General features: G+C 32.0%; 1 protein-coding gene and 1 long non-coding RNA gene across 2 annotated transcripts; one reads left to right on the top strand and one right to left on the bottom strand.

Moving 5' to 3' along the window:
* Window positions 1–395: 395 nt before the first annotated feature.
* On the top strand, window positions 396–24,386 carry LOC148281191 (folliculin-interacting protein 1). Its single transcript, XM_088227085.1, has 14 exons — window positions 396–719; window positions 1,180–1,411; window positions 4,520–4,632; window positions 5,827–6,098; window positions 6,440–6,556; window positions 9,876–10,009; window positions 10,396–10,523; window positions 11,047–11,190; window positions 12,030–12,185; window positions 13,967–15,655; window positions 19,207–19,310; window positions 20,173–20,272; window positions 21,626–21,731; window positions 23,633–24,386. Exons 1-14 carry the CDS (start codon window positions 646–648, stop codon window positions 23,837–23,839), a joined length of 3,576 nt encoding a protein of 1,191 aa, XP_088083211.1. The 5' UTR covers window positions 396–645; the 3' UTR covers window positions 23,840–24,386.
* LOC148281192 (uncharacterized) lies at window positions 16,785–19,198 on the bottom strand. The gene is made up of 2 exons (XR_015822404.1): window positions 17,750–19,198; window positions 16,785–17,525 (listed from the first exon to the last, which is right to left on the bottom strand). It is a non-coding gene; the product is annotated as an uncharacterized LOC148281192 (long non-coding RNA).
* Window positions 24,387–25,794: the final 1,408 nt, after the last annotated feature.

A 25,794-nucleotide genomic window follows, 5' to 3' on the forward strand; every position in this document is an offset into this window, starting at 1 on the left:
AGCGCATATTGTCACCGAAGAATAAGACGAGGGTTCCAAGTTCCATAAAATTTCACATTAGCTTTGGCTTGATTTTATTTTTGTATTAATTTAAAAAAAACATAATTATATTTCAGATTAACATATATATACGTTTGCTCAATATAAGAATTGCTTTACTGAAATAAAAGTAAAAGATTCTAAAACTCATTTTTATTGGTAAAGTAAATAATGTTTTAATAGCAGCGAATAAGTTAAGTTTCAACCGTATATGAAACGGACATAATTACTCCACTTTCTGATCCGATAATAATGCCATCTAATGAAACAATTCTTATTCACAATATATCGATGCATAGTTCTAAATCGACAAATAAAATCGCAATTGTCGATTTTTTTGTTGAATATTTTACTACAGTGTGGACATCACTAGTCTTGTCATATGACTTTTGACACACGTGACTTCGTATTTACACGATACTATTACTATACTTATGTATATTGATTTCCTCGATAGCTCAAAACAAATATGAAAAAACAATAAAATCACGTATTACTTGCATTGCCTATTCGCGAGTGAGGTTGTGTAGTATGACATTGTGCAAAAGTTGGAAACGATAAAAACTATAAAGTGCACGAAAACGCTTGTTACTCTTACGTTATACAATGGCTTTATTTAACAAATTGTTTCAAACGCGGAAGGTTACCAAATCGGAACGTAGTACCCTGGAAGATGTTAAGTATGTTGTGAAGTTGTTGATGAATATCATTTATAGATTCTCTCCTAATAAATTTATTTCGACTTTAAAATCATTTGACCATGCATACTTATATGTTAAGTTTGCTTAAATCATTTGGTGTTGATAGAGAAAGCTTGATGGACTCTTCACCTGATGACTAATGTGATAAGTTGTGACGTTCAATATATTTTTGGTGGTATTATGAACGTTTTTTTAATCAACATGTGATTTGAACTGTTTATACTATTAAATTATAAATTCTTTGAGATCAGAAAATGTAATGATTCTATTTTATATAAAATTGTGATTATATTGATACTATCCAGATTGATGCGTGTGTGGTATTCACGTAATATGTTATTATTACTTACTGACACAAACATGGATTATACTCGGGTATGAATTGTGATAAGATTACATTAATTCGATGTCCGAATACATTTTTTTTCCTTTTCTCCAGGCCATTTACATTTAACAAGGGACAGGTTCGGGTCTTATTATTCAGAGAATGCGAGCAGACAGGAAGAAAACTACTCTATGATTCATCCACCGTGGAAAAAGTTTCTCTGCACAAAACCAGACACTCGTCAAAATATTTTTTAAATAGGAAAAATGAGGAATCAGATGAAATAGGAGAAAAAAATTCTAGCAACGCTAATATTCTGGAAATGGCTGATGGGTTTGGTTTCAAGGTAGCAAGTAAATTTTGTTTATTCTAACCCTCTATGTATGGTCCACGAGCACTGCATTTTTTACCAAGTGTAGTATATTTCTATTATTTGCTATATGAAAAATCAGTCTCCATTTCACTTGCTAGTCCAGGGGCTACGAAATATTGTAGCAACATATATTTCATGTCAATTTTGGGAAAAATTGAACCGATTCCGAGGTGGACAAATAAAATATGTTTTATGCAATATGATTTTTAAAGACATTTATAAAATGAGGAAGGTCAGTATTTAAAAAAAAATATATATTTATTATTAGACTATCAAACTAAGCCAAATTATTTTTATGAATCGTATTATCAGCGCCATGATTTTAAAATTTTTGTTATTTTGAAATTACTCCGTGTGTGACGTCACAAGTTTGGTTCGGTGAGTTCTGATGATTGGTGATTTTGATTCCCGTGAACAGCAAATCTAAAACAAAACTCTAATACTAGTTACGTTTAGAAAACATTTTGTATCCAATTTTGTAGCACTGAATTGATAAACAGGGTGGGAGGAGAAGTGACGTCCAAAGGTAAAATGTAGGTGCCTCATATTGAGGGGTATCCAAATCACCCCCATGTATGTTCCGCGATTTTGCATAGTTTTAGAGTTATGATTTTTTTAATGAGTTTTGAAAATTTTCGACCGGATTGGTTTTTAATTAATTTTTTTATTTCTGGAAGGTTTTTTTGGGAATTTTTATGTAACTTATTTTAAAAAAATGTATTTTCACACATAAAAAAAATCAGCTTCATAACATCAATAGAAGCTACAAAAGTTTTGACCTAAAATGCAGTTTAAGTTCGAGCGAGTCAGACTTTAACTTTCAACTTAAAATTAAAAATCTAAAAAAGTAATTCCTTAGTTTCTGAGTAACTTTAAAAACTGCGCTAGACTCTTAGCTTTCGTAATAATACAAAAAAGTAGTACTTAAGAGGCTATTACTAGCTGAAATCAGCCTTCAAAGATACTGAGGTGGGAAATTCCCCAGTCATTCTCACCTTGTCCTTACTGCTCCTCGTGTCGCCATTTTATCTCTAACAGCTATTTTTTGTTAGTTAAAAAACACTTTCTATGATAATTATCCTTAGGAATTTTCCACTTCAGCATCTTTAAAGGCTGATTTCAGCAAATAATAACCTATTAAGTATACTACTTTTTTTGTATTATTAAAAAAGCTTAGAATCTAGCGCAATTTTTAAAATTACTCAGAAACTAAGGAATTACCTTTTTAGATTTTTAATTTTAAGTTGAAAGTTTAAGTCTGACTCGCCCGAACTTAAATTCTGCATTTTAGGTAAAAAATTTTGTTGTTTTCATTAATGTTACGAAGCTGATTATTTTATGCTTAAAAAACGAGTATCAAAAAAAATCTTGAAAATACCTTCCAAAAATAAAAACCGATCAGGTTGAAAATTTTCAAAAACCCATTAAAAAAAACATAGCCCTAAAACTACTCAAAATCGCGGAACATACATGGAGGTGATTCGGATACCCCTCAATATGAGGCACCTATATTTTACCATTGAACAGCACTTCTCCGGCCACCCTGTATATTAAAATTGTGTATTAAGATAACAAATCTAAAATTTACATTTTTTGTAGTCTGTTTGTTGTGTTGTAATAATTAACTTATGTAAACGGGCACCTTGGCCTGTTGTGATGCAAAAAAAAAGTGAATAAAAATTGTAGTTGTCAGAACAAAAGCCTCTGAAAAGAAGTAAATACTGTTAGTTATTTCAAAAGGAGTTTTATGGGAGTTTCATTGAAAATAAAAGTTGAATTAAACAGTGAATTTTCAATGACGTTCTGCTTTTGTTCCACAAATATTTTTTTTTGTGTAGAGAGTGCTGCTGATGTTAAATGTCCAAATATTTTTGTAAATAAGTACTGGTTAACCATCGAGCCATTTTATCTAAATAAAAAACTTGTAAATATAAGTCCCTTACATGCCCAGACTACCATATTCATTCTTTAAAAAGTTTCTCTGGCTTTGTTGAGATCTATGTATTAATTTGTTGAAGATATGTATTATATTATATAAAAGTTTGTATTGTTTGTAAGATGGTTTTATACTGAAATATTTCACTGTCCCTGAAGCATGAGACTGATAACCTTATGTTCGTGTAACGGATGTTTGAGATACGCTGCGTTAGGTGGTCCATTATTTATATACCAGTATTTTTCAACCTTTTTGAAAATGCGACCCCTTTACCATTAAAAAAAGTCAAGTGACCCTCCAGGACCTTAATTTTATTATATTACTAGTATGTCAGTAATTTATATTGAGACCATATTGTTATTGATTGAGAAATAGTGCAAGGTAGGAGTAGACACAGCAGTTCGTTAGCAGCAGAGCAATAAAAAAATTATAGATCTTGTTTTTTTTTATTTTTCTTCCTTAATAATGTCCACTGGGCGTATATTTAAATAAGATTGTCATCTTCTGGATGAAGAGAAAATAAACATATCCAGAGCAGGCAAAGGTTTTAAAATTTATAGTGCCATTCACCACATCCTACCTATATGAACTAAAATTCTCTTCAATGGTGGACATAAAAATTAAAAAGAGAAATATACTCTAATTAGAAAATAATTGAACTATTTGCATCTCAAAAATAAAACCACGATGTAAAAAAATTGTTAAAAAAGTAAACATGCAAAGCCTTCGGGCTGAAATTATTGTATTTTTATTGTAATTTTTGACCTAAAACCTTCGCTTGCGACTGCGACCCCTAAAGCAAGGCTTTGCAACCCTCCTGGGGGTTACTACACAGGCTGAATACCATTGTTATATTCGATTTTTTAGTATAATCTTTTAGTGGCGAAAAAAGAAAATGACAAATCTATTATTTTTATTACTATAATATATGTTTCTCCTATTATCTTATTGCAGTATTGTTTCCCTATGTATGTTTGTTTATGTACATGCCCTTGGGTTGATAAATAAATTAATTTACCAAACTAAAAGAGGTCATTTGGCTGCTAACCGATAAAATAATTTCAATTCTACTATTATTGCAGTATATTTATTTTATTTTTATCTTATTTGTAATTATTGTCATAACATTTAATGTTTTGTTTCAGTGCAAAGTGGTAAATCCTGATGCCATTCTTTTGGGAGAAATGATTTTTGGTTCTGTAGCCATGAATTATAAAGGAATGTCTTTAAAAGTACACATTTTAAATGCTCCACAGAGGTATTACATACTTTATTCAAGAATATAATTATTTACTAATAGCCCTTACCTGCGGCTTCGCTCGCGTAGTTTCATTCATTTTACAATAAGAATTTTCCCTATAGAATGATATATTTTATCGGAATAAGAAGTAGATTGTATCAATAATCTATGGCGATGTAGCATCATTATTCTGTTTTTATATTCCACTAAGAATTTTCTCAAGGGAGTGATATTTTTTAGGATGAAAAGTAGCTTGCGGCACTTGTCAGCTCTCCGGCAATGCCTAAGCAAAAAGACATCATCCGGTCTTTCCGTTATGACGTGAAAGAATAATGAATTTTTCTACTAAGAATTTTCCCGAGGATGTGATATTTCTTTCAGGATGCAAAGTAGTCTATGACCTTTCTCAGCTCTTCAGCTATTCTTATGCGAAAAATCACATTGATCGGTTGCTCTATTGCGACTTGATGGAAACACAAACAAACAGACAAACACACATTTGCATTTATAATATTAGTATGGATGTCAAAATACGAATACTTTTATTTTTAAATAAATCCACAAATAATATTTTATCGTAATGTAAAATTGTTAACTTTGCTAAAGTGAAGTAAAAGACATTTTGAAAAAAAAATGATGGTTTAGTTTACAAATGTTGCACAAGACTAGACTTAGACTGCTCATTCAGCATCTAACCAAAAAATTTTTTTTATGTATGTTTAAAAGTATTCAATAAGATAAACATTGAGATAAAATTGTCAATATTTGAAACAAAAACCCAAACAGTCTTTCATAGAATAGATTATGCCATGATTTAGTAAAAACTTGTTTACAGAAGTTAAGTAAGATTATAATTAAAATTGTTATTAAATTTTAATTATGATTTAATCAAAAGATTTGTCTGATATATTTGGCAATTTTTGAGTCAATATTTTTTTGTGTTATGATTTTGTTTTTTATCACTTTACATATTTTAATAATACAATGCACAAATCATTCTTTGTCAAGGCTTTATCAACTTGACAAAGAAACAGCTGTCTATTGAAAATAGTCAGCATTATTTTTTCAATATTATTGTGGTTCAAAATAAAATATTTAATTTTGGGTAGGTGAAATAGTTTTTTTGATTGTTTTTATATACTTGAAGATCGCCTCTAGACGCTTAATAAATTCACGTAATTTTTAAATCACGCAATATTTTGATTGTTTTAGGCTTATGTGTACTAAAGTGTACTGCACTCCAGGGCGGCGAAAATGTCCCCCTAATCCTGCATTTTCGTTTAGTCCAGACAGTATCTCCAGTAGTGCCACAACTAATGCGAGTGATATTTTACACAAAAGTGGATCCAACCTAATTCAAGCCGCAAACGTGGGTTCCTCCAGCTATTGTACCAGCGAGAAAACAGCTTCTACGGCAAATGTTTCATCTCTCCATATCGAAGACCGGTTATCAGTTAATTGGAGTATGAGTAAAGATGATTCAGGTAAACTACCTATTTTATTTTAGCAAATAAAAAATGTTTAGTGACTGTAAAATTCCTTAAATATGCGTAAACGCAAATTGTGGTTAGCTTAAAAAAAAAAATACATGTTTGAGTTGTGATCTTGTCATAAGTCATAACCAATCACAAAACAAGCCACTTATAAATTGGTATTGCCAGCATAAAAATCAGTATCCGATTTTTACTTTTTTTACCCTAATTGTATTTTTATTTGATGTTTGTTAAATCGTCAATTTGAGGCTACTTTTTTACAGAAACTCGTTTTCAAAATTACATTGACAGGATGTTTAAATAATTTATTTTATGACCAAATTATGTTTTAGGTTTTTGCAGTGAATTTTCATCCCACAGCAGTATAGGATGCAATTGTAATAGTGATTCATCTACTTGTTTTTGGAATAAAGACAATAGTGATACAGAAGAATTATTTAAATTTAGTAGTAAGTAGCCCCTTAATAATAATAATAATATTTGGCTGATTTATATAGCGCCATTTTTGTAAAAAATCACCCCAAGGGCGCTTTACAATTGTATACCTAAACTTATATTCTAACTAAACTAAAGTGATATATTATATTTCCAGATTTAAAATTGAGGGTATGATAGTCTAAAGAAGTGGGATTTTAGTTGGGATCTGAACTGACTGGGACTGTCGATGATTCGTAAGTTTGAAGGCAATTGGTTCCAGGCGTGGGTTTTTCTTCTCCGAGTCGATCAAATTTGTCCAGTACTGTGCCTTTTTTTTGACGGTTTCTCTGTATTGTCTTTGTCAGTCGATCCATAAAGTCCGTGAATGACTTGTTTTAGATTTTTTGTACGCTCTTTCGTATTTCCACATTTTTATTTTTCGCAGCTGGCATTCTTCATCAAACCATCCACCGGATTTACGAGAAAGACGAGTTCTAGTCTTTTTAGTGGGGCAAACTTGTTAAGGAGGGTTGTGAGGACATTGTTGTATTCTTCTACTAATATGGAGAGTGATTTTTCTGGAAGAGCCAAACTATTATTTAAACAGAGAGGAGATGATTTTAATTTGGTCTCAAAGTTTTCAAAATCAAACAACCGCAATGCTCTTGAAGTTATCTGTTTAAAAATAGGTTTGGGAGGGAGGAAATGTATATCACTCTTAATTGGAATATATTTTTTAGTGTACCTACAGTGGTCTTAGTTTGTTATATTTACTAGTACAGACCCACTATGGGTCTATGAAATACTGTTGAATAAAAAAAAAATACTACTTATTAGTAGCATAAAAAATATTTTTAAATTTATAATTTTGAATTCCCGCGAAAACGGTTATTGCATTGGCCACGCCCCTAATATGTCACAGTTTATGTTTATTCTGAACTTTGTTTGAAACCGTTAATTTTTTTATAGAACATTGTCACCAATCATGATGTCACAATAGGGTATTTTCACATTTTTTTTTTATTTTGCAAAAAAATAGAAAAAAAAATTACGATGGTAACTGTACAGTTTTTATTTTTTTATGTCCACGCGTTCATTTTTCAGAGCGGTTTAAAAACGTATACTTTGAATTGGCGCCAAAACAAACATTCGGATGCCGTATGGGCTTGTGACGTCACGCGTTACGAATTTGACTGACCGTTCAAACAAATTCATACGAATTTGTATAGCCTACGTGTTGTTTTTGTTGTAATTGGTTGTTTTAACTAATTAACGCGCAGAAAATGTCTTTAGTTATAAGATACAAGTACTGTTTAATTCCGATGTGCACAAACACTACGGTGAAGACGCAAAATAAAGCTTTTTTCGCCATTCCTAGTACCTAATGAAAAAATGCAGAAAAAATGGTTTAACGCATTTGAACGTTATGAAACGAGATGTTAAAAAAAACAAACCACTATTCTTTTTTCCGTAGGTCTTGTTAAGTACAAAATACTATATTTTATGGTGTAGACTGTAGACTGTAGACTATAAACATTTACTAACAGTAGGTACTGAAATTAGCACTTATAAAGCTTGACAGGTACTACAATACTAAAATAGTTTATTCTTTGAACGTTATTGTTTATATTTCTGTACTTATGTTACCTAGTTTAATTTGTGGAACTGTTGGTTTTCTATATGAATAAAAAATAAAATTACAAAAAAAATCCCGTATGAAAACCTACCTTATTTATTTGTGAAATTTATTGCATTTACAAAATGGCAACTGACCTTGAGATGCTGGACAGTCTTCACACTTGCAGGAATCTATTATTTCCTAGACTTCATCGCAAATCAACGTCACCGAGTACGATTTGGTTCTAACTTTAAGTTCTGCTGGGGTGACTCGACCTTTTACCATTCAAATATCACCCGTCCGTTTTACTTGAATGTAATCTATGGCACTGTCTCCGTAATTTACCCTAGCTGATATATTAATAAGTAAATCATATTTAATAAAAAAAGGCATTAACACGCACTCGAGCAACAGAGATGTTTACAAGCAATGGTATTTTATGGATTATGTTGTGACAAAGTCACGTTACTTCCCTTTTGCATTAAATGTACGCTAAACAATATATTTATAGTACATGCAAATAATACAACTATTTCAATGAATACATTCTGGAAGCAAAAATTATATATTTGTTTACCTTACGGCCTTTACATTTCTATACTCGAACTTAAAAAGTTTGTATTGGATGAGAAAAAAATACCCATCATGATTATATCTATTTTGGGCAAGTTATCGGACTTTCCTTGTAAAAAACAATTTTAGTCATAATGCTATGGATGTTTATAAATAAAAACAAAAAAAAAACAAAGGAAAAGACGAAATTTAACTACAAAAAACAAATAAAAAGCCACAAGCCGCCCGCGTCGGAGTATCTCAGTATAGGATTTGAGTGAACGTAGGATATATAAGTCACGCGTGACGTCATCAACCCTTTTGGCCAGCTACGGGCCGTTTTATTTCTATCAAACTTTAAATAGGAAATTATAAATGAAAACATTCGTTTCAGATTTTGATAGTAATATGGTTCGAATCGTAAAAATATTCTTTAAATACTGAATACATTAAAAATCATATCCCCAGTTTATGAAAATACCCTATTATCAATGCCAAACATGTTGCGTTTTTCTAGGGACATATTTAAAAATATATATATATGTATTTTTTTAAATATATATATTTTTTAAAGTTATGTACGAAAACATTTCTCCACAAAATCCATATTGGTTTTAAAAATACAATTTATTTTTCTAAATCCATTTTATATATTTTTATCGGTATTCGTAGTATGTGATATTTCCCTATTGTCTCAAAAAATAAAATGAGTTAATAAATAATACAATAATCATTACTTTGATTTATCTTTTGTATTTATCACCTAAAAAGGTTATCAAATTATATTTACTGAGAAAATAGATTTATTCAAACATCAAAAGTTATTGAGTTTTTCTACTGAGATTTCTCGGTGGAACTACATTTTAATCAGTATATAAGCAAAACAATAAAAAAAATGGTGTTACTACTTTTAATTATGAATTTTCCACTATTTAATCCGGTTTCATCGTGACCAACACCAGTTTGACAATGTCAAATAGTGTTATTTAATTAAAAGTTATTAAAAGTAAAAAAACTTTTTTTTAAAGGTTATTTTGTTCTTGTATGATCTGAAATGAATAATTGTAGTAATTTATTGAAAATTACAAGTTTTCATACCATTAAAAAAGTAAATATTTACATTGATTATTAAAAAATATGATTTACAAAGTATTTTATCACATTTATATGTATGATTTTAGATCCTGGAGACATGAATCATACAAGAGTTCCCACTAGTTTACAGTGGCGCTTAAATCATCATATCTCAACATCTTTAGAGTCTCCCTGTGTTTCCCCTTCATCCGATTTATCAAGTTCTACTAATAAAAAACAAGTATGTATCTTATAATATAGACTTTTAATGTTATTTTTGATTTTTGTGTTGAAGGTTTTTTAGTTTCATATATTTGTTTTGTTCATATTTTATCTTTGTTAATCCAATGTATAAGTCAACAACTGTCCATTTTGACTTCAATCTGTAAAATTAAAAAAATTCCTTCATTTCTTTACTTTATTTTTTGTTATTCATCATGACTTTTAAAATATTTTTTTTTCTAATCCATATTCATTTAAAATAGGCGAGCATTAACATTGTGTTTGTACAAATAATATCTATAACTTTTTTGTAAAATGAAATTCAATGGCTTTGTTTAATTACATATGATAGGGTTTACAAAATTGAAATACTGAAATATTATTTTCACATTTATTATCTTATAGACAAGCAGTAGTAACATAAGTCATGGAACATCAGAATGTTTAACTGCAACGTCAGGAAAACCTCATCATTACAAAAAAGAGAAGATGGGTTTGGCTATTGTCATCACTTTAACTGAAAATATAGAATCGTGAGTACTTAATTTATCTATTAAAAATAAACTAGTATTTTATTGGTTAGATTTTCATACTTTTGATTTGATGGCGCAGTTAAATATTTATGAAACAGATTTGGCCAAAATTTGGGCAGGCACTTTTTAAATTTTGCTTCTTTTGCAAAGAGTAATGTTTTTTCCCTGTATACGTGTATACATACTATTTTCTGCTGTTTATTTTTTAAATAATTCAATTTTATCATAAAGCAATGTTCTATGAATCATTGGTTTTCATAGTCACTGAATTATCAATTTAATAATATTGAAAAATAATTCATTGGATTCATTTAATTAAATTTTAATATTTATTAACAATTGAAAGTATGACTGTGTCGAGTAAATAAATAAGTAAATATCTTTGGAAAAGCCTCTTTTGACTTTTGTCCGAAGTATTTATCCCAATTGGAGGGGCCATATTCGGGGCTAGTTTTGCGATACTACTGTAATATGTATTCTACATATTTGTTTGAACTTAATAGATATTTGTCGCTACTTTCAGACAAATGTTAAGATTCTTGCTGGAACATGCTGTTCTTGTGGAGGGAGCTTTGAGTCGTTTGAGGGTGGCTGTTCGCGATGCTCTCAGCAAGCCGCATGTCTTCATTAGTAACATGGCTATAGCGACACACGAGGCGGCACAATGGTTTGTTTTATTTTACGTAATCTTTTGAAATAATATTTTTTCTTATAAAAATCAATAATTAAGAAACAGGTTGGAGTTTAAATCTACATGCATAGTTATGTAGACCAATTAAAAATAAAATGAAGATAACCTTGTGTATGAAAGGAAATTATAAAATTAAGAACTTGATAGTACAACTAAGTACTAAGTTTTATGTGTATTTTTACGTTTAATTTTGTGTATTTCATTTCTGACTATTTTGTTAGGTTGGATATTTTTTTATAAAATATTCTCTAATCAATAATTTTTTGATTTAAATGAATTTTTTTATTATTTTTTTTTTGTTTTTTATTTTTTAAAGAAAAATAAATATTAGTGTTCTTACAATTTACCCAAATATTTAAATTTTAGTAGCCATTTTCAATGAGTTGTAAATAACTCACTATTAGAAAATGGAAATCAAGTTGGGGTAGAGTGGGGTTCAAACCTCGGACCTCTGATGGCGAGTTCGCAACACTAACCACTGGACCACAAACGATAAAAAGTTTTTTTCATTAACTTTAGCTGACTACATATTTATTTAATTAAATTAAATGTTTTTTTAAGAAATTAAAAAAATATATTTTATCTATGTTAATTATATAAATTGACTTCTATTTAGTTGAAGTTTTTTTCTTACATTTTAATTAATCAATTTATTGTAATTATTTTCATGTTTAAAATTGTTTTTAATTTTTTTTAAAACTTAAAAAATGTATCCACTTTGAAAAAATAAACTAAAACTTACTGGTTTCATTGCTCTGTGATATCAGACTCTTTATTACGTAAATTACAATCCATACAAAATGTATCACTTTTAGGTTAGTCGATTTACTTACTTGTCCTCGAATCGGAGCCCCTCTATGGCCTTTTCTTTCCTGCTTACATAAGCGCAGTGTTGGAGATAAAATAGCTGATATATTTTTGAAAGATTTGTGCTCATTGCTTTCTACAATGGATACTAAGGATACATACTTGTAAGTATACACCATTCTATAATATGTTTTTTCTCAGTTTATCCATATTTTTACAAAACATGCTTGGGAGACATTTTACATCTTGTTTATCCGATACCACTTTCAAACTTCATCACATAATGATGAGAACTTTTATATCTCAATAATAGTTACACACAACATTCTCTTTTACTATGTCTACATCAAAGATATCTCATCAATGCTTTCATCACTGTTTCATCACTGTTTCCTTTACAATGTCGACGTATAACCTAATACTCTTTTTTGCCTTTCCAATATTTTTTGGGCAACATTGTCTTATTTATTAACAGCCGTAGCCAATTTGTACAAATTGTATAACATAGTTAAAAAGTAATAAAATATAAGATACACATTAAGTTTATAAATTTTATATACATATTATGATGTACACAAGAGCGCATTATGTATGTTGCATAGGTTAGTATAAATAAATTGAATTTCAAGTATTTATTTTTGGTTCATTGGTTATTGTTGTAATGTCAGTAGTACCTATTTCCTATGTAGTAGGCGACCTCCGTGGTGTAGTGGTCAAGACGCTTGACTCACAAACGGAAGGTTCGAGGTTCGATTCTTGGTGAGAACACAAAAATTCAATGTGATTTTTCTCAAGCATGGGTATTCTGTGCTATAATTCATCATCAGGAAAGAAATGTTGATAGTAAGTGTGATTGTCTGTAAATAATGCTTCAGGGTTCTCAAACTAATTACATTTATTCTCTCTTTTTAAAATAATAATAATAATTTATATTTATCTAAATAAGAGTGTACATATCAAGTCAGCGTCAGTTTTGGCAAACTGAGTTTTTTTAAGGAAAAGTGTTCCTTATTGCCCCCTGCAGAAGTGTTAAAAACATCATACTCGTAGCTCTATAAAATTCACCTGTCATATTTAAGGATATTTATTTTATTTATTAAAAGAAAACAACAGCCATTATAACAACAAAAAAAACAATATTTACAAATAAACCAAAATTATGGGCCAATTATAGTTTTCTGTGTTTACTCCACATCATTCCACTCTTCAAAAAAAAAATATGCTGACATATTATTTTTAAGCTAAGCAAAACAACATAACCGACAACAATGTAGGCGGTTACGCTAGCTCGCACCACTGTCAGAGTTATAGGCAAAACAGCGTTACCGCCACTATCTTAAAAGCGAAATGTATTTAAACAATCTAGCTGTCATTTCAGTATTGGCAGTAACCAACCATTATAAATCCCATTTACCGAATTATTAAAAAATATATATATCCAACAACAATAAAAAAAAAAACATTCTCCGGCACAATTCACTATTTGTTGCTTACGTTGTTCTGCTGATTATGGATCGTTATATGCGCATTTATTCATTTTATAATTGTCAAATTATTTCTAGGACACTAACTTTGTGAATACGTTATATCGTCGGTCAGCGAGCATTTCGTGCGACCGACGGGTTGGCGTGCATTACAGCCTACTATAATTATGATGCTTTCATTTTGGGGTATTTTTATAACCGTACGATACGCACGGGACTAATAGTAGGCGAGCTTTCTAAAAAAGAACAGCACCACGGATCAGAGTAAATAATGTGTTGGATTTGATTTTAAAATCAATTTTTACTGTCTCCTGGAAGACGATTTGTAATTATGTAACTAAAGACAAAAGAAATCCCATTAAACAAGTAGATGTGTTGGATGAAATTCCAAAATTACAATTTCAATAAAACGTATAAATCGAATGATGTTTTTGACTAAGTTAGTGATTTTTATTTTGCAGTTTTATGAGCACATTGATCACCAATGTGTTAACACACCACCTGGGTTGGGTGAACTCTGTGAGTCCATATAATGTGTCCCGCCTCTCGCAGCAGAAAGATTTGGAGCTGTTAAACAATGTATATCCCTATAATCCTTTATGGGCTCAACTTGGGGAGCTGTATGGAGTTATAGGAATGCCCACCAAAATTTCTAAAACTGTTATTTACGGAAAACAAAATATATCTGTTGTGAAAAAAATACTTAATGTACTATCATACTTTATACGATGTGTGGAAGTAAAAAGATTAACTATAGAAACGCATCCGGTACCGTGGAATTCTATAGATATTTTGATGAAGAGTTACAATACAGATGTTATTAAATTGGAAGATTGTATGGTGGTCAAGTGCCATACACGAGACAATCCTACAGAAGATTTTATTGAGATGAAAACATTCACAACAAATGAAAATGATAATTTGAAAGAAATACCTTCTAAATGTAATTTACATGTCCCTGCTGTAACCACCAATACCTTGAAAGTATGTAGCAACAATTCAAGGACTAAAACAAATACATCTTTAAAACGTGTTACAAGTCATGCAAACAGATTAGAAAGTTTTTCTAAAATAAACTCAATAAAAACATTCGAATCAAACTTCCCTAGTCCTAATAAACAAACAGATAATGACAGATTAAATAACAACTCATGTGATATATCCGACTCGAAAACAAAAAGGTTTAATTCAAGTGATAATCAATCCGATGTTAACAATTTGTGCCGTGTTTCTACAAAATCAGTTTTAACAAACTTGCAAGAGTTTAATGATGAGCTTGTTTCTATGGATAATTCTTTTAATGTAAATAGTAATGTGTCGAGTGAAAAGCGAACTAAATGTTTTGATACTGAACAATTAGAACCTTTCCCTGAAGATTCATCTAAACAAAATGTTGTGTTCGTACTGGGTGAAGATGAAGTGCTTGTGGGAATAAAAAAAATAGTAAAAAAGGAAATTGATATCGTAACATCTGAAAAAGAGTATTTAGAACCTGTAGTTATGAATAAAGATGTAGCAGAAAGACGATCCAAAAGTTATCCCAGAGAAAATCCTAGTTGTCTTAGTCCTGTGATACCTGAAAGAAATTCTCTTCAGCGCGATACATGTTGTACGCGTAATCCTCAATGCAAACATTCCAAATTTAAAAAGCATTCCGGAGTAAAGTTTGAATTCGATAAGTACCCGCAAATTGTTACGAACTACATGAAAAGTAAGAACTTGGAGCTACTGGACCGCCACGTTATTGGCAAGCCTGGTAACTTGAAAATTGATGGGTATGAGTTTGAAGCGGGATCAAGTATCATGAGTGTGACAGAAGACTCTGATACTTGCGTCAACTGTTCTTTAAATGGACAAACTTTGCAGACTCCGTCTAACGCTTCTGAACTCGAGTACACTAGTGACATTCCAGATCAACGCGAAATTCAATTTACCAAGGACAAAATTATTATACCTAAAATTGTTACTCACACCGAACATAATATTGAACAAAAAGTATTTATCAAACAGAAATTAGAACACACATTAATTGTGAATTCTACTAGTAGTAATATAGCAGTGAATAAACCAAATTCTCCTTCACAAACGCCATCTAATGTTCAGCCGATTGTCAGAGAGCAAGAAGTATCTATAGAATTGCCTCTACCAACGTAAGTATATATTTAAAGATTTATTTTTACCTGTTTTAGTAGGAAATTTTGTGTTTATCAGGCACATGACTGTATCAATAAATACAAACATGTATTTTAGTTCCATTTATATTTGGTATTTTTGTAACAGAAAAATTTAACGCAACAAAATAATTGAAGCATGTGGACATCACCACTGTCTCCAGGTGATTCCATCGCTAGCCAGCGCTTTCGCCTCCTCCCGTGCCAATACCGCATCCTTTAATTCCGCTGAATTAAGCCGAAATACGATAGTCTTTCAGGACGATGGGAGCCTGTACGTGTGCAGAAGAGGCAGCTTGGGCTAAAGCTCTCCTGAGGCATCCGCTGCGCATGTCCAAGCCAGGTCCACCGCCGCACCATCAAAATGCTCATTATAGGAAGCTTCTGTGTCCGTTCTTATGTTATGAAATCGAACTACCTTATGCCTAATATTCTTCTCAGGCACTTCCTCTCAAAACACAGAATTTCGGTGTTTTGAGTTTTAGTAAGGTGCCAGGATTCGCATCCACATAGAAGTTCTGGCATTATACAAGAGTTAAATAATCGGCATTTTGTTTTGACCTAGTATAGACTAGACTTCCAGACACCACGCATCGTGTTAAAAGTTGCTCCAGCAATTCCTAGGCTAGTTGCGAGCTCTTGCATGCCACCATCCTCACTTATGTGAACTCCAATGTATTTAAAGCTGTCATCTTTTTCTATCCTCTGCCCATTAAATAGGACTGGCTAATTAGGTCAGGACAGAATATGACTTTTTAAGAAGAACCACATTATCTGTGTACTCCAAGTCGCACAACTTTAGGGGGGAGTTCACTTCTCGTCGGGGTCAGGTGGTATTGATTTACATACTATAAAATCATCAATATGATGAATAAGAACGATGCATGGACGCAGCCTTGCCTCACTCCAGTGGAGACCCCGAACCAATCAGTCAAAAGAGGTGCTGATTCTCAAACGACAATTGCTGTCTACGTGTAGCTTTTTTATAACAGAAATAATCTTGAGAGGAATTCCCTATGCATCGAGAATTATCCAGAGAGATGGTCGATGCAGACTTTCAATGAACCAACATGTAAGGAGAAAGTTCATTTCATTGCTCTGTTAGAGAATACCGGGACTGAGTCAAAACAGCAACATTCTTAGCAATCAATTATTCTTCCTAATTCATTTCAAGTTCCCTCAAAATAGGCTCCTTCTGAAGCGATACATTTTTTCCAATGAACGATCCAGTCACCCATGCACATTTTGTTGGGATACTTCGGAATCGCCTTGAGTTCTCTCTGCAAATTTTGTTTTATGTCTTCAATCGAGTCAAAACGAGTTCCACAAAGTGATAATTTGAGTTTGGGGAGCAAAAAAAGTCACATGGAGTCAAGTCAGGAGAATACTGGGTTTTGTTCAATGACATTCAAGTTTTTGTTTAAAAATTCATTCACAATGATGGTTTTGTGACGGTGCATTATTGTGGTGCAAAATCCAAGAGTTGTTCTACCTCAAATTTGCCCCTTTTCTACCAATGTTTTTTTTCAAATGTCTCATAATGCTCAAATAATATTGTTTATTCAAACTGCGCATGACCTTGATTTTTGAGCGACATTGATATGGTTTTTTCGGTTTCAGCTCATTGGGCAAGCACCATTTTGATACCTGTTGGCTAGTATGCATTTTGTACTCATAAACCCATGTCTCATCACCAATTACGATGTACTATATGAATGTGGGGTCTATTCTGACTTGTTCCAGCATGTCCTCAGCCAATTGAGTTTGTTACTGCATTTGAAAAAAATTCAGCACTTTTGTAACGAGCCGCGTTGCGACGCGTCTCATGCCCAAAACATAATAATTCAAACTGATTAGTGAGAATATTTTGAGTTTGTCCAAATTCTTGTAGACAAGGACTGGATTCGACTCCCCGGGGAGCTGTTTATATTAACATATTACAACAGAGATGAAGAACATTTAAAAGAATAAATTAATTCTCTCAAATGTTCTTCAACTCTGTTGTAATATGTTAATATAAACAACTCCCCAGGGAGTTGAATCCAGTCCTTGTCTACAAAAATTTGGACAAACTCAAAATATTGTTGATAAATCCACCTGGTCCATGAAGAAGTATAGAAATGGAAAAAATAACATTTTCAGATGTTGCCTAGTATGTAGGTGAAATAATTCAATTAGATGAATCGCACCCGCATAAATAAAGGTTTCAGCTCTTTTACTTCACAAACATCAACAGATGAAAGAATTTAAGGAATATAGATGTCCAAATGTGGGAAGAATGGTGAATGTTGCACAGTCTGTAAAGTGGCCACTTAAATCAGCCATTGACAGGTCATAAGCCCTGTAGATGCCTAGACTTCTATGTTACCTTCTCTTAAATGTTCTTCATCTCTGTTGTAATATGTTAATGATTAGTGAGAGATGTTTACTTTATGTGCAAGTTCTTTCAAGCTAAAATGATGATTTTCAAGCACTAATTTCTTCACTTGGTTGATGTTTTCTTCAATATTTGACGTTGAAGGATGTCCAGAACGAGGCGAGACTTCAACCACTTCACGACTCTCTTTTAACAAATTGTACCACTCAAACGCTCTTGTTCTTGATATAGTAGAGTCACCGTAGGCTTTCTGCAACATTTTCAATGGGTCTGAACCCAAAGTTTCATTCGCAATACAAAATTTAAGAAAAAATCTTTGTAAATCTTTTTTCTTCATAGCAAAAATTGCAATACACACTTGAGTACAACCAATGTTTTTGTCTTCTGACAACAAACTTAATGACAGATCGCGCTCAAACTTAGCGTCAATATAGAGTATAGTTCTGCCAACTTAGCGAAAAAAAAAAAAAAAAAAAAACATAGATGATTCATTATTTAAGGCCAAAAAGGTAAAGAATATTATGGCATTATTCTACTAGGGGGGGGGTTGGTCAACAAAAGGAGCCCTGTTTGAAAATAAACAAGATAATCAATTATCGTGCCAGATCTAAATTAGCTTTGCGATATAAAAACTATTTCACTTACGATTTCGGTTCCATTTGGATTTCATGGGAGTCTTCCCCAAGTTTTATTTCCCTGTGTCAACAAAACCGCACATGTTTTCGTACCTTTGCCATTTTTTTATTTCATCTGATTGGTCTCGCGCTCTCAAGGCTTAATTTTTCTTCCCTTAGTCATGTGGAGTTCTGTTTTAAGGCGCCGAAGATTCGCCTTCACTCCCTGCCGTTGGCTTCAGTGTCTCCGCTGCTGCCTAACCTGCCCTTGATATTAAAATGTTTTTAAAATTTTACTTTGCAGTATAACAAAACCCTTTATGAATTGTATTTCAATAATCACTAAATATTATTAATTCCATAGAAGTAACAATAATATGTTATTAAAAAATATTGAAAAACTAATTTGAAAAATCAAGAGTTCACATTATTCCTGTTCCTCTAAATTCTTAGGATTGGGATGTGTATTTCCTTGAATAACCATTCATCAAAAATATGTTTCTTGGTGTTTTGATTTATGTATGTATTTGGATTCATAGGATGGCTGTTGCTGATGTATCCGATGAATGTTCAACAGCTGGCTATTGTCACAGCCTCCTTGGTGGCATTGCGGACCACTATGTTTCTGATTTAGTTCTCCAAGGTATGTAACAGCCAAATAACGGAACTGAGCTCTATTGATTACATTTCTTAGATTTTTACGGGTCTTTAGATCGGTAGGCAGAAGGGACCATATGTAATTCTTAAAAATGTTCAGAAGAGCTAAAATAAGACTTTAATTCAATCCACATACTAAAATATTTTAGTGTTCTGTCCAGTTTTCAATTAAATTAATTACTTTTTAAAATATTGGATTTTTAGTTTTTTTCTTCATAGGTATGTGTATTTTCTGAAATATTTATTAAAACTGTTAAAAACTAAAAAAACAAAAAAAGTTACAGACTTTCCCTTCTGCCATCTGACTACCGAGATGCAAAAAGAGTTTTTTTGGGATATTTCCTAACCTAGGCAGATGAAGAATACTATTATTATGTGTGTAAAATAAGACCAGAATATTAAATGAGAGAATCAAGTGGAGATAAGTCTGCCTCCGTAGTGTAGTTAGTGGTTGAAGTGTTTCCCTATAATGCTTGAGGTTCCGGGTTTGATTCCTGGCAAAGTCAATATGAAGTATTTGTTTAAAATTTGGTCTTACACTGCATTATTTCATTGTATTTGAACTGGTGCCTGAGACATGAGACTAATTAACATATATTAACTTAATGTAACAAATGATGGAGATACGCATTTAGTGTTTCAATGCACTATCAGGTGAAGATAAGGGTGTGATAGACCTACACAACATACAAGAGACTACATACAGCGACTACTGTGACAAAGGTACAGTTATTAAATGCATAAGGTAATACAAACATCCACCAACATGTGGCACAACAACCCAAAAAAACTACATTTGCAACTTCCGTACGGAATATAGAATAATGAAAAAAGTATTTCCAAAACAGGTGGTGTGGGTGGCAAGCGTGATGACTGGGAGAGATTAGTTCGTAGGGACTTGGCCCTACAACGTGGAGCTACTTGTCTATTGGCTGACATTGACGAATGGTATTTTTTTTAAATAATAAAGATAATAGCTTTATATATTCCTCGATCCAACATAAGATCGACCTGTGACCGCGCATGTCTCCGCCTCCTCCTCCACTACTGACTTAACACGTTGAATCCTGATTAATCAATTAAATTAATTTCATTAATTCATTAATTTTATTTCTATTTTAATTTTAATTACCTACTCACATTCATAAAAATTTTAAATATGCATTTAATGATGGTGATAATAAAGATGGTTATAGTATTAGAATTTAAGTATTGCATTTTATGTGAAATCAGATTTATCAAATCGGTTAAGGAATTGATCCATAATTGGAAATATCATCATTGCCATTCAAAAATAAAAATCTTCCTCAAATGACCCACTTAAAACATCGAAAGCCAATAAATTATCATTATTGTCCTCGAGTTCATTAACAATATGATAGATATTCCAAAATTTTTGCTCAATACCAATAATATGTCTCAACTTAATTATTCCAATAGTCTGGTGTAACTTTCAATACCTTCTTGCATAAGTGTTCTCACATAACTTATATTGAAAGTGGTATTGTTAACTTTTACATGGTGTTTTACCATCAACCACACCAATTCAATTGGGTTTAATTTGCAATGGTAGGGGGGTAATCGAAGCAGTTTTATTTGCTTCACTTTATTTTATTTGAGCACCGCGGGGGAAACTAACATAGCGGGGGGACATAGTACGAACCTAATTTTTTACTGTAGTAAGTTGATCTTATTTTGGGTCGAGAATATATCTTGAAGCCAGAGTTTGCCCCTGGTAGGGTTGCATTAGTGGTTTGTATACAGACATGTTCAGTTAATCATTGAAAGTCAACAGGTAACGTGTATTCAAAAGCTCTTGAGTTCAGAGCATATTTTTCATTATTGTGAGTATTCCATTGCATAATATCGATCACAATCTTGCCATCGACCAATGACTAAGAAAAAAATATATTTTCATTTCCATTATCTATTTATACTAAATTGCTTATGGTCTAGTCAAATAATAGAAAAACGAGACATCAATATGAGTATTTAAAAAAATATCTTATTTGAGTGTAATTGTTTTTCAAAAGTTAGCTAACTAAATTTCTTACTGCCGCGCCAGTGCCACCATTAAAAAAAAACACATAGTATTTTAAATATTCTAATACTTTTGTGTAGATAAACACTCATTTGGAAAAATTCATTTTCTCAGAGTTCCAGATGTTATTTCTGTATCCAAAAATATAAAAATAGATAAATTAAAGTCATAATACTGTTGTGCTTAGTGAGGTAGCATACTACATTTTACAGTCAATTAGCTTTTTCTTTTTTACTAATTAATATATAATATTGCCTTAGGAGTGTACGAGTGTGGGGAGGAGGAGCGGGAGGAATGTCTGCACTCGTGGCGTCAATGCTGGATTCTCTACCTCAGATGTGTAACGCTAAAGTTCCACCTACTCAGGTACCTATCGCTACTTAAATCATAGATAGAAATGATGTTTTTCAAGTACATATTGAGCTATGCCTGTTTTTAAACTTATCAAACCTAAATTTATTCATGGAAAATTTTATGATTGTTACTGGTTTTTACTACTTTTTATTTTTTTACTAACATTGTGCAATGAATGTTGAGGCAGTTCAAAATAATTCATTCAAGTTTATTCTTAAAAATTTACTTTAACTCGCTTTCTAATGTAATAAAATAATATTATAAATTGAAGAACCTCAAAATGACCCTTTACAATAAATTACAACACCGCATAGTAGTGACCGACTGAAGTTTCGGTTTCGGCCAGGGTTTCAGTTTTGGACAAAAATTTCATAAACTTTGGCTCAGCCGAAACCTGCGGTCAGGATGTTTTGGATTACGTTTGGCTGTACTCGGGTGGAAAATTAGTACAATTAGAGATATAGGATTGTTGTCCATTTAAATGATAAGTTATTGTATTGCCATTGTCTTACATAAAAATAAAAAAACTAGACTGATTTAGTGATTTGTTGACTATAGTTAGTAGTTCTATTATATTCATATTTTTTAATTCCTTTAATAAGTAGCGTAAAATTTATTATTAAATTGGAAATAATTTTGATTTAAGCAGATGTTATAGAAACGACTTAAATCATTTGACATGTTTTCTGGTAAATCCGATGATTTTAGGATATCTTTAATAATTGCTTTCGATGACTGGACATTAACATTAGTGAATAGATTTACGACGTCAAATGATATTTATTTAGCGATTGCCAAGTTTTTATGCATATGAATTAGCTATAATTAATTTTTAACGGTGTATTAAAGTTGTAAAATATTAAAATTATTTGTTGTATTTGTTATCAATGATGCTGATTTAAAAGATGGGGAACTACAAGAAGACACTACAGGTCTAATGCGATTGTCTTTATGAGTTTTTATTAATCCATACAATCTAGGAATTTGTGGATTAGTTTGAATTATTTATATTTTAGTTTTTTTTTTTAATGAGAAATATTAGCGTTCTTATAATTTACCAAAATATATAAATTCTGGTGACCATTTTCAACGAGTTGTAAATAACTCACTATTAGAAAATGAAAATCAAGTTGGGGTAGAGTGGGGTTCGAACCTCGGACCTCTGATCTGTGAGTCCGCAGCACTAGCCACGGGACCACAACCCGATTCAAGAAAAAGTTGAAGAAAATAGTTCACTTTTACACGATTTTCCCGCATTTTCAAAATCATCCTCTAATTTGTTTGTTGGGTTTTTAGGGAAGATTTTAAAAATATTGTCTTTCATGAAATTTTCTATTTTTGATAGATAATCATTTTAATTTAAGATAACTATCGGATTACCTTTATCCACCTTTTTCTTCTTTTTCATTTAATGTTTTACGGATATTGAATATATGCGAAAATTATTAACTTTTATTTGAGACTTTTTACTAATATTTATGTATCTAGACATAGAAAAGTCGGTAAGTGGTTACATACAAATATTTAATAACATTTAGTAATACATATATTATTTCATTGTTTATTTTATTTAACACTTATTTCAATGAAATCGTATGGTTTAACAATAAAACCATAAAATTTTGGGCGTTTTGAAGTGATTTTTAACTTATTTAAATAAGTTTCAGTTTTGGTTTCGGCCAAAACTAGAACAGAAGCCGATATTCGGTTTCGGCTGAAAATCTTGTTTCAGTTACTACTGTATAGTTAATTACAATATGTACCTAAACATAAATGGATAATTTACATCTTCCTACATTTATTCATACATTATTAAATGCCATCCCAGTATTTCCTAATCATCTACTTCTAATATTATATGTTAGTGGTGTAGGAGAAAGTATATTTATTCAACTTTTTATATTTAATTTCAGTGTTTGGCTTACATTGAATCAAAACTCAGAGAGTTATGTATAAGATCAAAGGCACTTGCTCAGTTGCTCTTAGATAAAGATTTCTGTGATATGGAGTATTTAACTAAAACCTTAAATCTGGATCCTAATGATGTTCCACTTCTTCTCGCCATTGCTTCTACCCACACACCACAAGTTACACTGAAGTACGGAGTGAGTTACAGGTAGAATAACTAGACAGAGATACAGGCTGAACCGCAGAGATAATCACACTGAAGTACTGGGTGAGACACAGAGAATAATCACACGGAAGTACAGCATGAGCCACAGAAAATAATCACACTGGAGAACAGGGTGAGCCACAGAGAATAATCTCACTGAAATACAGGGTGAGCCATGGAGATAAATGCACTGAAGAACAGGGTGAGCCATAGAGAATATCACACCAAAGTGCAGGGTGAACTACAGGGATAGTACACTGATGTAGAGGGTGAGCACACAGAGATAATCACACCAAAGTACAAGATGAGCCACAGATAAAAGTCACACTGAAGTACGGAGTAAGCCATAGATAATAATCATACTGGAGGATAGGGTGAGCTACAGCGGGTAACTAAAATCCTATGAACATTATGGCAGTTTTGTTTTGTTGGCAGTTAATTTGTGAAAATATTGTACAGTTTTTATTTTTAAGTATATATATTTGTATTACTTGCGAGTCTTATATTTAAGCGCGCATATTTTTTTTATTAAATACATTTTATAAAAAAATAAATATTTTATTCATATTTTTAACTGGACTCGTATTAAAATGGGAACAATTTGCAAAGAAAATTATATATAAGGAAAGTTCTAATATAAAAATACTCTTTTTCTGCATTTTCATTTTTAATAAAAGAAAACAAGTCACAAAATTTAATTTTATACTAAGTAGTAATTTTTTTTAACAAAATGGGAAAAACGTCTAAATAGAAAGAATATAAAAATTTAAATATTACGTTAACGTGTTTGTGTTCATTTTTGAACTTATGTTATAAAGGTAAATAATATATATCTTCCTGTCATGTTTATTAGAGCAGCAGTTCCCAGTTTTTTTTTGGCTATGAAACCCATTAGGGTTAATCTACTAAGGTCTACCGTTTTTTGGCGGCATCTCAACAATAAATTGAGAAAAATTAAATTTTAAGACCCATGACACCTTATTGTTTGCATCTTTTATTGTTCAACTTGAAAAGTAGAACTATATTTTATATCCAAACTCTTTACTGCACGTATTTAATGTGAAGAATGATTTTTTTAACTTTTTTACTTTTAATACACCCTAACTCGCGGAACCCCCGTGACCCTGGGGTTCCACGGAACACCTTTTAGGAACCGCTGTATTAGAGCACATATTATACTTATTTATATTTTTTGCTATTTCAATAAATAAACAAAAAAAATATTACAGTACATAATTTTGCTGTTCAATTTTAAAACCGCCACCTGTAAAAAGGGTCGAACATAGAAATAATGTGTTATGCACATTAAACCAACTATGGGAGTATGGCAGAATACGACGCAGTTACACAGCTCTCAGTTTACAAATAAACACCACAATTATGTTTGCGGGTAGTCAAAGATTGGTAAGTAAGTTAGACGTATCTTCTCTTAATCTTCTTGATGTCAATGGTACCAATATAGGAAATCTACAAAAAATCTTGGAGTACAAATGGATGAACATCTATTCTGGCTGCTCTTGTGGTTGCGTTTAAGAGTGGAAGATTATCTCCTCAAGTGGTCAGGTGTTACTTGGCTCGCCTCTCACCTTAACCACCTCGTACATGGTGACTAAAGGGAAACTCCCTACGGATGTCACTCCCTACGGATGTCACTCCCAAGCGTACGGTGACCCCTGGGGTAAAACAAAGTGTTTTTGTATCCTCCCCTGGGCCTTCTACCCTGCACCCTCAGAGCCCCACCGCCCATGACTCGACTGAAGCCCTCACATGCCACCATGCGCCTTCAGCTGGCCCCTCTCGGTGCCTCGTCGCCCGTGAGTTGACCGGAGTCCTCACGCACTTTCAGCCCTACGCCCTCTGGAGCCACATCGCCCGTAAGTCGACCAGAGTCCTCACGCACCGCCACACGCCATCGCCTCGTGTTTAATTGTAATTGTGTATTCCAAATACAATTATTTAAAC

The sequence above is a fragment of the Micrasema longulum genome, unplaced genomic scaffold (genome assembly GCF_059751315.1).
Source record: "Micrasema longulum isolate JH-2025_06_02 unplaced genomic scaffold, ASM5975131v1 h1tg000487l, whole genome shotgun sequence".
NCBI lineage: Eukaryota > Metazoa > Arthropoda > Insecta > Trichoptera > Brachycentridae > Micrasema > Micrasema longulum.